This window comes from Podarcis pityusensis, assembly GCF_964106645.2.
Source record: "Podarcis pityusensis genome assembly, chromosome: 17".
NCBI classification, from domain to species: Eukaryota; Metazoa; Chordata; class Lepidosauria; order Squamata; family Lacertidae; genus Podarcis; species Podarcis pityusensis.
In genome coordinates, this window is record NC_138042.1 from 27,564,024 (window position 1) to 27,576,464 (window position 12,441).

Genomic DNA, 12,441 nt, shown 5'->3' on the forward strand with positions numbered 1-12,441 from the left:
ATTTTCCACCAATATTTTGAGTGCTAACCTTCACTGTCACTTAATTTCAAAAGCAATCCTGCATTTATTTCTTTAACTCCATCCCACACAGCCTCAGATTTTCCCATTAATATTCTTTTTGCACACAAGAAGATCCTTGTTGTAAGAGAGCAGAGACCCATCTAGTCTAGCAGCCTGTTCTCACAGTGGCCAATCAGATGCAACAGCCAAGCGCAACAGCCCTTTCGCCTCTCTTGTGATTCCCAACAACTGGTAGCCAGAGGCATAAACTGTCTTAAATTAAGACTTGCTAGTATAATCCACTCCGATGGAACCAACTGGAACCAACTTGGTTCTCATTTTAAAAGCTGCTAATGCAAGTGAAGAAGAAGAAAGAAATCTAGATCTTTGCCCTCTAGCATATGAAACCATGTTCAGACACCACATTTGTGAGGACTATCCAAAATGTCATAAAATATCCTTTCTGTTTCTCCAGAACTCATCACCAGGCCAGATGTTAAGCAAAGTAAAGGGGTGAATGGGTAATGACTCTTAGGCTCTGTACTCACTACCCCAGGTTTGAGAAATCCATGACCCTCCCTATATAGGTGGACTCCAGTTCCCAGCAGCCAGCATGACCAATGGTCAAGGATGATGGGAGCTGTAGTCCAGCAGTAGTTTTTCCACTCCTCTGCTATGTGTTATGAATGGGGATGCACATTTCCACTTGTACTGCAAGGTACATAGGAATGTGTAGGGTGTCCAGGTCCTGTGTCAATTGTGGCTCATGATTAGATTCAGTCAAGGCTGCTGCTAGTGCATGTATTGCATTCATAGTTTTTCATCACTTGATGACTCAAGCATTGCAGTCTCACCGCTGAATGTACAACGAGCACTCAATTTGAAAGCAGGGCATTGGAGTTGACATGTGGCACAAAATCTTGTCCGTGATGATTGATCCGGCTCATTCATACATAGAATCACAGACCTGTAGAGTTGGAAGGGAACCCAAGGATCATCAACCCCTTGCGATGCAGGAATCTTTTGCCTAACTTGGGGCTCGAACCCACAACTCTGAGATTAAGAGTCTCATGCTCTACCGCTTCTTGCTGCAGTCATCAAGTGATGAACAGTACGTATGTCTGAACCAGCCCCCTCAAAGCCCTTACAATGGGGAGACATGAAATACAGTTCTAAATTTGACACTGTGGCATAACAAAAGAATTTGCACAAACAGCAGTAGGGAAGGCTGTTCTTATAATGGAAAGAACCAAAAGCAGACTATATAAATAAATGGCTGGGCCTTACTTTTGGATCATGTATTCCAGACAGTTCTTCGTAGATTTTCTCTCCCACCATGACAGCAGCCAGATTAGCTGTGTACGTTGACAGACAAAATAAACAAAAAATGGCCCAGAGGTTCATGAGAAACCTTCCAGTCCAGCACTTGGGGGGTTTGATGGCAGCTGTTCTACCAAACAAGATGGCGTAACAGACGTTCAAGGCAGAGGAGAAGGAGAAAACTTTATCCCTGTTTCTTCCCTTGGGGGTCATCCCAAAGGGGCTTTTCCATTCATACAGGGTGAGGAAGATTGCAGTGATGTGCAGCGCCACAAAAATCCCCAACCACATGGTCCAGTGGAGCGGCCACATAAAAGCTCCAATAGGAGCCGCGGTGTCTTTGGTTCTCACCAGAATGCCCAAGCTGGTGGAAAAGAATGGGCTGGTGAAATCGATCACTTGGCTACGGGCTGTGTTGATGCTGAACGATGTCACAGCCATGTGGGCGGTCCCAGCCAGGAGGTCGCCTACAAGCCCTGTCCACTGACCGTTCTTCAGAGCCCCATATTTCCCGTCGCCGACAATGTACAGGTCGAAATCGAAGTTCATATCCTCTGCTAATTTTTCCAGCAAATCTATAGTGTAGCCATAGCAGCATTTCTTCAGCTCTGTGGGCACTGTGTCGTTGCCCCCTTGGAGGCTTTCAAAGAGGGCATCCAGCACCGCTGAATCATTGGTCAAGGGGTCCAAGCAGAGCTGTCCCGCTGGACACAGTCCTTCATCATCCACAGCCCTTGTGAACACGAAGGGATGCTCAATGAGGGTCACCACCCTCAGGTGCAGCCGGGTGGGATGCTGGTTGTGATTCTTGTGCCTCTGGGCCTGCTCTGGCCAGATCCCGTAATCCATTATGATCTTTCCTTCTTGCCAGCTCCCCAAACGAGTCCACATCGGGTTCCCTACTGGATCATGCTGCAGATTCCAAATGAAGAAGTTGTTTTCCGAACTGATGATGGAGGAGCCTTTCACTTTAATGTGGCCACTGAGCCCGTGAAAAGTGGTATTGGCTAAAAACCTATGGGACAAATGCAAGATGTTAGCAAGACACAATCAAGACAACAGATCTCCCACAGCAGAAATTTGCTTTGCCCTCTCCTTCCTATGCTTTTTCTTTAAAACAGCCTAAAATTATAATCCAAATGGTATCTACTCCGAAGTAAGCCCCCCTGAATGCAGTGGTAAATGGGATTAGGACTGAAGTTTAAGGCCAAATTCAGATTTTTCTCTGGGATGATCCTTTTCCCATGATGGAAGAGTGGGGATGCTGTATTTGTGGTTTTCAGACTCAAAAAAAGAAGGCGAGATGTCAGGGTTATTTAATTATGGGAGCATCTGTGTGGAACACCTGCATCATATATTACATTATGGATCTGATAGAATATTGAGGGCATGTCTGCACACCCAGTGGCGGAGGAAGCTTCTCTGGCACCTGGGGTGGTGTGTCCAGGGGTGGGGCAAACGGCTCATAGAGAGGGAGGGGACGGGGCACGTGGCACCCATTCCAGTCCCCTGGTTTGTTTGCTTGCCTGCCTCCTTCCCATCCTCTCCCCTGCCTGCCTGCCTCCTCCAGCTGGGAGTGCGGGGCAACGGTGCGCCACCCACCTGCGACTCTCCCCTGACTCCCGGGTTGTCAAAACGAAGGGGGAAGGGCACCAGCAAAGTGGTGAAGGCTCAGGACTCTACCCCGAGCTGTTGGGGGAAGGGGGGGAACTGTGCTGCTTTGCCCACAGCCTTCCCCCTTTGTTTTGACAGCTCAGGAGGCTTGGGAGTTGCAGACGGGGAGGGGGGATGCCGAATGTCACCCCCCTCAGGATGACACCCAGGGCGGACCGCCCCCCTGACCCCTTTCTCTGCTACTGCCTTTACCATGGGAGAAAGATCTTTGGCCTGGGCAGAAATATACGAGATTTGTCTAAGGCAGGGGTGGCCAACTCCCAAGTGACTGTGATCTACTCACAGAGTTAAAAACTGGCAGTGATCTTTTTTGGGGGTTCAGGTCAAAGTTGTTGAGCAGGGACAAAGTTGCAGTGCAGGGACAAAATGTTGAGCTTTTTTAAGGCGAACCAAAGTTGTTGAGCTTCTGTGGGGGCAGCCAGTGATCTACCACAGACGTCCAGTGATCTACCGGTAGATCACCATCTACCTGTTGGACGTGCCTGGTCTAAGGCAATGCTTAAGGCCTTGCTGGGGTAAAGTGAATGATAAATGCAACATAGGACTTCAGCTTTGGCCAACTACATCTCCCTAGTAGTGTGCTAGTATGTTACATACAGTGGACGCTCGGGTTGCGAACGTGATCTGTGTGGGAGGCACGTTCGCAACCCGAAGCATTCGCAACCTGCAGTGCCGTGTCTGCGCACACACGGGTCGTGATTCAATGTTTATGCGCATGTGCGAGCACCGAAACCCGGAAGTAACCCTTTCCAGTACTTCTGGGTTCAGCACAGTGCGCAGCCCAAAAACGCGCAACCTAAAGCGTCTGTAACCCGAGGTATGACTGTACTTGTCATCTTCACACTTTACATTTTAGGTGGACACTTATTTTTTTTAAAAAAGCTTAGTTGTGTGCCTAAAATGTAATGTGTGCAGCCAGTAGCTCATAAACACGAAGGCACTGCATTTTGGTTCTTTTCATGAAGATTTCGAAACACTGGTGCTTCTCTCCCAAAGAGTCACAGTAGTCAACATTCGTTGATGGGTTAATTCAATTATTCTGCATTCATTAGTCTGATGACTTGGTCATTCTGTCTTTATCTCACAAAGTTTAGTACAGAATGAGAAAATGAGTATGGGCAGCAAGTCAAATCACACAGTGCTTTAATTACCTAAATAGCATAGTTAAAACACCATAATTTACAGATGAGATGGGCCTTTCAAGTCCTAATGCTTTTTACCCTGTTACAAGGGTGATCAGCAGAAATTCTCTCATCACGAAGCCTCTAATGCATGTGATCCACTGCAAAAGCGCAGCCGCAAACTTATACGAGAACTGTTGAGAGACCCCAGTTTTTAAACTACAGAGATTGCTCTCCTGTACTAGCAAAGAGTGTGGGTTTCATCTGCAAAGTACAATGAAATAGCTTTAAAAAATAATTAGCCTTTAGAAACTTATAATGACCATAAATTCCATAAATAAGGAATAATACAATCATAAAATAGGAGAGTTGGAAGGGACCCCAAGGGTTATCTAGTCCAGCCCCCTCCAATACAGGAATAAGAATACTGTCATCAATCAGGGATGGGGAATCCTTGGCCCTCCACAGGTTTGGCCACCCAGTTTCCTGTTTCCCTGGCCATTGGTCATGTTAGCCAGGGCTGATGAGACTTGAAGTCCAATAACTTCTGGGGGCAGGGTACAGGCTTCCTACTGCTGTCCTAAAATTTTCCCATATCCTCTCTCATTACTGTTCTCCAGTCTTCCTGAAAAAAACAGCAACTCAATTTAGCTCCTATGACTGAACATACCAAGGTGATTAATCATAGCAGATAAATGGAGTCCCCCCCCCTTCCAGGATGGCTTAATAAGCCCAACAAAAGTGACTGTGCTTTTCAAAATATCCCCAAGTCAAAGGGGAGGTCAGGTTGAAACACTACTATTTTGAGGGTCATCACCTGCCGCCATTTTCCCCCCCAAACCATTACAAGTTCTATTCTAAAAGCAAGCTGTACACCTTTAAATGGAAGCTGTCACATCACAGAATTTAAAAGTCAACTTAAAAAAAAAAAAAAAAAAAAACCTTAGGTGGGGCAAATCATCTGGATAAATCCTTAGATATCATAGTGTCATAGTCAAATGGCTTAATTGCCGCAGCAACATCATGGTCCAAAAGCCTCGCTTGTATTTGAGAAAGCCAGACTTGTGAGAGAGGAGATGTTTTGTTACTTTATATAACCATTTGGAAAGCTTCTCTATAGTAGGTGAGAATAGGCTAGCTCTTGGTTCTGTATGGCCACTGAGTCCTGTGATCACTGGAAATGGCCATAATGTGTTGACATTCCCTTGACGCCATCATAGTTGGGTCATGCCAGCTGTCACATTATTTCTGCTCCTGGTAAGGAGAGTTCTCACATCAGCACTGGCATTTCTGGAAAGGAAGTGATGATGTGATGGCCATAGTCATTTCCACCAGACTCTCCATGATGTCATTATTGTGTGTTCTGTCTAGTACTCCACTGAGGTCAACATGAAAATCCAAGTAAAATTATTATACAGTCAATCATACAAATAATAGTCTACAGAGCACATGAAATAAAAAAGAAGCTGTTTCACTGGAAATAAGGGCTAGATTGAATGGTTGGCTGAAGACCCAGGACTCCACCGAACAGCTGCAAAGTGAGTGAGGACACAAGTTATAGTGGAGAAGTTGCAGTTGGGTTAACAGTGCTTTAACTCCCTCTCCCCGTTACTTTCCTCCTATTCTTCAAACCCCAGCTCAGGTTCCCAGGCCCAAGTTAACTGAGGTTGAGAGAAAACTAGCTGGAGAAGTAGAGCTCCAGGGAAAAACAGGAGGCAGGGTCAGGGTTAAGCACCTCATCCTTGCCCTCTTGCTTCTGTTCTCTAAGTCCCACCCTACTCAGTACCATCTGGACCTTTAGGCAAGTCCTGATTGAACCCTTAAATATGGAGTGTCAGCATCACACATCCACAGTGCTTGCAAGGAAATTAATTGAGAGATAATCTTACTTTGATAAATACTGGCCCGAAGTGAGATTTTTTCTCTCCGTGTTCAAGCAATTGGTTGTACTTGGAATAAGCGCCAGTTCTGGTTGGATCATTGTAGCGGAAGCAACAGCTCTAGCTACAAGCTCCATTGCATCCTGTATGTAGTCTTCAAAAAAAGACTGTGTTGTTTTCCCATGAGCTATGAGACCCAACGGCAAGCCTTCTGTCCTCAGCTCTTCCACGTTGTGCGAATCTCCAAGAATCCAGTGGAGATCAGGAGGCATCACCCCAAATTGGGTGGTAATTTCAAAAATCCTCCTTGTGCTTTCCATGTCGCAGCCAAACATCACCACCGTTGACGTTGTGTCCTTAATGTTCTCCAGATGAACTTGCAAGTAAGTCAAGAGGTTGCTGGTTGAGGTGAGGTTCCCTGTGATATTTATAATGGATCCCAAATGAAATTTGGAGCTCTGCTGTGTGAGGAAGAGAAAATCTGTGATGTTCCACTCTTCCTGGCACACCATCAAGCTAAAGTTATACCAGTTGTTCAAGGCCAAGATGGAGAAAGTGACATCAGCGTCAAAACTTAATGAGCGTTCTAGGCTCAACTGCAGGTGAAGGGGATTCTGTAAAATAAGAAAAATATTGGTTAGGGAAAGCCTTGACCACAAATATATTATTCTTGGAAGGGGATCTTCTGTGGGGTGGGGAAGCAAATGTATGCAAAACTCTGTTGCTTGAATAAAGCCATAAATCATAGAATCCTTTAAAAGTATCTAATTCACCTTGGTGTTTCAATTTTTATTGACCTCGTAGCATATGTTCAATTTACATTTGCAATCAAGTATCCTATTCCTGGCTGCTATTTGAAATAGCTCATCCCCTAAGAAAACTCCCACAGAATGAAAACCCATCTTACATATGCTTGCTTGACTCTGGAGTCCTAGCTTCCAAAATGAGGCAAACCTATCTTCCCGTGTTTTGACTCTTCATTAAAACATTCCATGTCCAGCCTTTCCTAGCTTTTCAGGAAGTCTCACAGGCTACGTGCCGATCAAATTCAACTTTTCTATCTAGCTTAACTATTTTGGGGTACTCTTCATATTTCTCATTTTGAGGGAGAGATGCAGAAATGTCCTATTTTCAGATTTATTTTTTAAAAAGCACACAATTAGGGTGCACCAAATTCAAGGCTTTATATGGTGTGGAGGCATCCAAATAATTTTGGTCGATGTAAGTGAGTGACTACCAAACATCATTATATATATGCCATTTTGTAAAAGGTAAAGGTAAAGGATCCCTGGATGGTTGAGTCCAGTCAAAGGTGACTATGGGGTTGCGGCGCTCATCTCGCTTTTAGGCCAAGGGAGCCAGCGTTTGTCCACAGACAGCTTTCCAGGACATGTGGCCAGCATGACTAAACAGCTTCTGGTGCAACGGGATACCGTGATGGAAACCAGAACGCATGGAAACACCATTTACCTTCCTGCCACAGTGGTACCTATTTATCTTTTTGTACTTCATGCTTTCGAACTGCTAGGTTGGCAGGAGCTGGGGCAGAGCAACAGGAGCTCACCCCGTCGTGGGTATTCCAACCACCGACCTTCTGATTGCCATCCCTATGCCATTTTGTATAACATGTTGATCACTAGAATCATGCAGCTTGGAAGCATCAAAAGGCTACCGAATGTAACCTCCCATTTGAGTGCAAGACCAGCCACACACTAAGCTCCAAATACCAAGAGGTGCAGCCTAGGCTACAAGGTTTTACAAGTCACAGTGAGTAAACAGAAGCAAGACATACCCCATACATTTTGTTTTGCCCAGTGCTTGTGGCCTTTACATTTTCAAAACACCAGAAACAGGTATACGGATTTGCAGTGTGGAAATCACATAAGAAAGCTTATTAACATGGGAAAGGTTTGCAGCATGTTAATCCACAGCCAGATGAATATGCAGTAGCAAGAACAGATTTGTAATGAGCCAATGATGTAATTCCCAAAAGTGTGATAAGAAAAGCTCCAGTTCAGGATATTCAGTCTCCCCCTCCCCTACTTCTCCTTTAAGTATCCAAAACCTCTTTCACAGACCAGCTAATTAAATGGATAAGAGCAACACAATCAATATGCATCTTGTAATAGCAATAATTTACTTGGACTGTAGAATGAATAAAATGTGCTGATGGCTTGGAATTGCACAAATCCAGCAGCCACTGAAGAGGGCATGGCATACTCTCCAATGGTACTATTTCATAAATAGTTCAGTAATGTTTTCTCTCTATGCATAAAGTGGGTGGTGTGCACATGGGTTAATACTTAATTTTGCTTAGGATGCTTCCACACCAGAGTTTATCATTGATGCTGCTCAGGCATGGAAGTTTTGTGCAGCATCCGCACACTATTATCGTCTTCAAAACCTCGTTCCATATTATTTTTCCAGTTTAATCTGGATTTACCATAGAAAACCCAGCACGTAAATAAAAATGCAGAAAAAGTAAATGCAGATTGAAATGGGGGAGGTGGCAGGAGGAGAAATATGGGACAACATTTTGAAGAACACAATATCACATGTTTCCTGCAAAAATCTCACAAACATCAACTGTGTCAAGTCCACAATAAACCACAGTTTGGAAGTGCCTTTAGCAATCTAGAATATAGCTTCAATTACGGCATGTAATGCCTTAAGAGAGAATATTATGAAAATGATATACAGGTGGTACATGACACCAGTCAAGCTTGCAAAAATCTATCACTTGCCCAATAATAAATGTTGGAAATGTAAAGAAACTGAAGGTACATTCTTTCACCTTTGGTGGACGTGCCCAAGGATTAAGGCTTTCTGGGAGATGATTTATAACGAAATGAAAAAAGTATATAAATATACCTTCCTGAAGAAACCAGAGGCCTTTCTCCTAGGCATGGTTGGCCAATTGGTGCCAAAGAAGGACAGAACTTTCTTTATGTATGCCACAACAGCAGCAAGAATACTTATTGCAAAGTATTGGAAGACACAAGATTTACCCACTCTGGAAGAATGGCAGATGAAGGTGATGGACTATATGGAACTGGCGGAAATGACTGGCAGAATCCGAGACCAGGGAGAAGAGTCGGTGGAAGAAGTTTGGAAGAAATTTAAAGACTATTTACAGAAATACTACAAAATTAATGAATGTTAGAATGATGTCAGAATGAAGTTAAGTGGTTTTAGCAGCAATGTTATAAAGGTGTATGTAAAAATGGATTGTTAACAGGTGAGAATCCAAAGTTATAATATATTAAGTTAAAGGATTAAGACAAAAACAAAGAGGGAAAGGAATTGCTGAATTAACTAATTGAACTGGAATACAAAAAAGGGAGGTGTGAGGGGGTCAGGGAAGCAAGGAAATGAAATGTAAGGCATGGAAAGATTGATTTGTTTTTAAGTGTTTTTTATCTTTTTTCTGTATTTTGTATTTTTTCTTTTTTTCGTTTTTCTTTTTTTCTTTTCTTCTTATCTATGTAATCTTTTTTTTGAAACCTTAATAAATATCATTAAAAAAAAAAAAGAATATAGCTTCAAAACTGTTACAAAACAACAAACATGCAAACAACCCATTACATATGAGCAATGGGCTTCAGTCTTACAAATTTTGCTCTCGCTGATGCCAGGGTGAGATTTTAAACATCTTTACTGAAATGTAGATTCTCTGCTAAAATCACGAATGGCACCTCTCTCCTTCCGCTGTGTCTCTGTGTTGTAAGCATCCTCATTTACATATATACACACAGGCAGGTCCTCATGTCTTAGTTCTCCTGTTGAGTGACAGACCTAAAACTTTTGATGCTGTGCTGTGATGTTGAGCCTGGGTCCTATATAGAGATCTAGGAAGGCTGTATGCCATCTTAAGATAAGGGACCATTGCAGGCAGGAAGTGAGAACCACAAGAGGAAGGAACAGCAAGCTGCAACTAGGATAGGTGAGTGTACAGTGGTACCTCGGGTTAAGAACTTAATTCGATCTGGAGGTCCGTTCTTAACCTGAAACTGTTCTTAACCTGAAGCACCACTTTAGCTAATGGGGCCTCCCGCTGCCATCACGTGATTTCTGTTCTTAACCTGAGGTACTACTTCTGGGTTAGCGTAGTCTGTAACCTGAAGCATCTGTAACCTGAGGTACCACTGTATATGTTTGTTCAAAGTGGTATCTCAGTGCTTAAAAGGTATGGTGTGAATGTGGCCTAGGACTGAGGAGACCTGGGTTTGAATCCCACTTTGTCATGAAGCTGTCTACATGATGTTGGGCCAGTCTCTCGGCTGAAGCTCCCTTACAGGGCTATGGTGTGTGGGAGAAATGGCCATTGTACATTGCTCTGAGCTCATTGGGGGTTTGTTTTTGTTTTGTCCCCCCCTGGCATTAGCTGAATCATATGAAGATGATCCCATTTAGTTCTCTTAGTCACTTTACAAAATGCATATTGGAGCATAGTTCCAATATTCCGTTTGTGTGCTTGGTGATCTGGCTGAGGAAATGTAAGCCTGCTGCAACTGCAGTTTTGGCCCACAAGTCTCTGGAGTTCTTCCACTTATATTAATAGGCGTTGGATCAAACTCATTACTCTGATTTACTGATCATGTTAAGCCTGCCTGATGTATAGTGCTATTTCGTTTCTTAGATGGGAGTACTTCTAGAACTTATTTGTTCCTTTTTTTGATGGCTTCAGGTTTCGCTACACCACTGTAGTAAGAACTGTTATTTCATTTAACAAGCAAAGGCTCGTAGCTGTGGCTTGATCAGCGACCTCCTTGTGCACGAATGAGCCCTACAATTATATTGTCTCCACGTGATGCAGCCTGAGCTATCTTCAGTTGTAAAACTTAATTATTTTTATACCTTTAAGCTGCTGTAATCTCCCCCGGGACCTCATGCTAGAGGGTGGGCAAAGAATTGAACAACAGCAAATTCTTTTCCACCCCACTATTTAATTCAGAAGGAGCCAGGTTGAAATTGCCCAAACTATTTGCTCAAAACCACCCACATATTACCTCTCTCTTTTGGAAAAAAGATTTCTCTCCAGGATGTGTGAAATTTTCTGCCTTATTTAGAAAGAATTTCCCACTGTCCCTCCCTCTGTATCCTTCATAGTGTTCAATATTCATGTGGGATGGCTCAGATACCTTCAAGTGTTGCAGGGGTATGGTCAGCCCTGCGTGATTGGGGGAGGGGGATTCCCGGCTGTGTCACTGCCCAGGCAACCAAGCCAATTGCTCTAGGGGTGTGGCCTGCTTGATTTAAGCAGGACGCAGCAGGAATCTCACCCCTTTTCATGCTTCCAGTTGCTCTGGCTTGGCGGTTAGGAATTGGAATATTGCTGGAGAAGAGAGGAGGGGAGGTAGCGCCATCACCTCCCCCGCACATTGAAGGGTATTCTGTTAAAGGATTCAGGGGGCGTGGCCCTGTCCGAAGCCTGGGGAGGCTAGGGCCTAAGGCACAACCCCTATCGGTGGCCTTGGGGGAGCTCCTACTGGTGGTTAACCCTTCCCGGACTCCGTGCAGATGGACGGGAGTCAGATATAGTCGGTTAGGTCCAATGCCTAAACCAATACCGCTCACAATCTGTAACCAATAAAGTTGTGGCCTTTTTTTTAGCCCATTAAACTAAAATACTGTTGTCAAGTGTCTTATTCAACCTCGTGGGGGGGGGTGGTCGTTTGGGACCTTGCCACGCAACTCCTGCTGACAGACACGCACTACTGTATCTCTAAAAATAAGAAAGCAGCAATGAAACTCTTTGCCTAAGGGATCATGGCCCAATGCAGACAAATGTATGGATGAACAGCAGCAAGGAGGGGAAGAATGGTTCAGCGAGATCCATTCCCACCTGCCTATTTTTGGAGCTGCTCCATACATGCACCTGTATGGAAGCTGAATATGGAACTATGTTTCTCTGTGTATTTAGCAAGCTAGATTTCAGAATCAACTTCTGAAATGTTCATGAAGGGAGCTTCAGAAATGGAAGCTAATTTAGACAGTCTTAAATATCCCTTGCTCCTTGCAGCAAAAGCAACTTGGCAACCAGCCAAGCATCACAAATATGCAGACATCCAACTATTGATTTTAAAAAAGCAGCAAAATGTTAATCACCCTCTCTTTTGATTAATTTAAAGGTTCTCTGAATTTTGTCTTTGGACCAGATTGTGGACCACGGCTTGCAGGGTTGCTGAGCATTTTGAAAGGCTACACACCAGCACCCCAACGTAGTGCATATGAATATTTCAAGCTTTTGTACAAGGTAAGAGGCTCTAAACAAAAACAAAAAAAAAAGCAAAATTATGAAAAGTCAGCCATTTTAGGAGAGAATGATCTATTATTTATTCACATTTCTGGTTACAAATGAGGATAAATACTGTGGCTCCAGAAACTTGCAAGTGTTCTCCATTAAAGGGCATTTAAAGGGAGCAGAAAAACTGGAATCTAGAACA

The 12,441-nt window shown here is 43.8% G+C and overlaps 1 protein-coding gene across 1 annotated transcript in view; it reads right to left on the reverse strand.

Annotated features, from left to right (window-relative positions):
* The window catches only part of GRIN3A (glutamate ionotropic receptor NMDA type subunit 3A), a 105,574-nt gene that overhangs the window by 42,766 nt on the left and 50,367 nt on the right, over positions 1-12,441 (reverse strand). Inside the window, 2 exon segments of the mRNA XM_080986699.1 lie at positions 1,288-2,335; positions 6,005-6,609. Of these exon segments, the coding sequence (XP_080842825.1) occupies positions 1,288-2,335; positions 6,005-6,609 (1,653 nt within the window).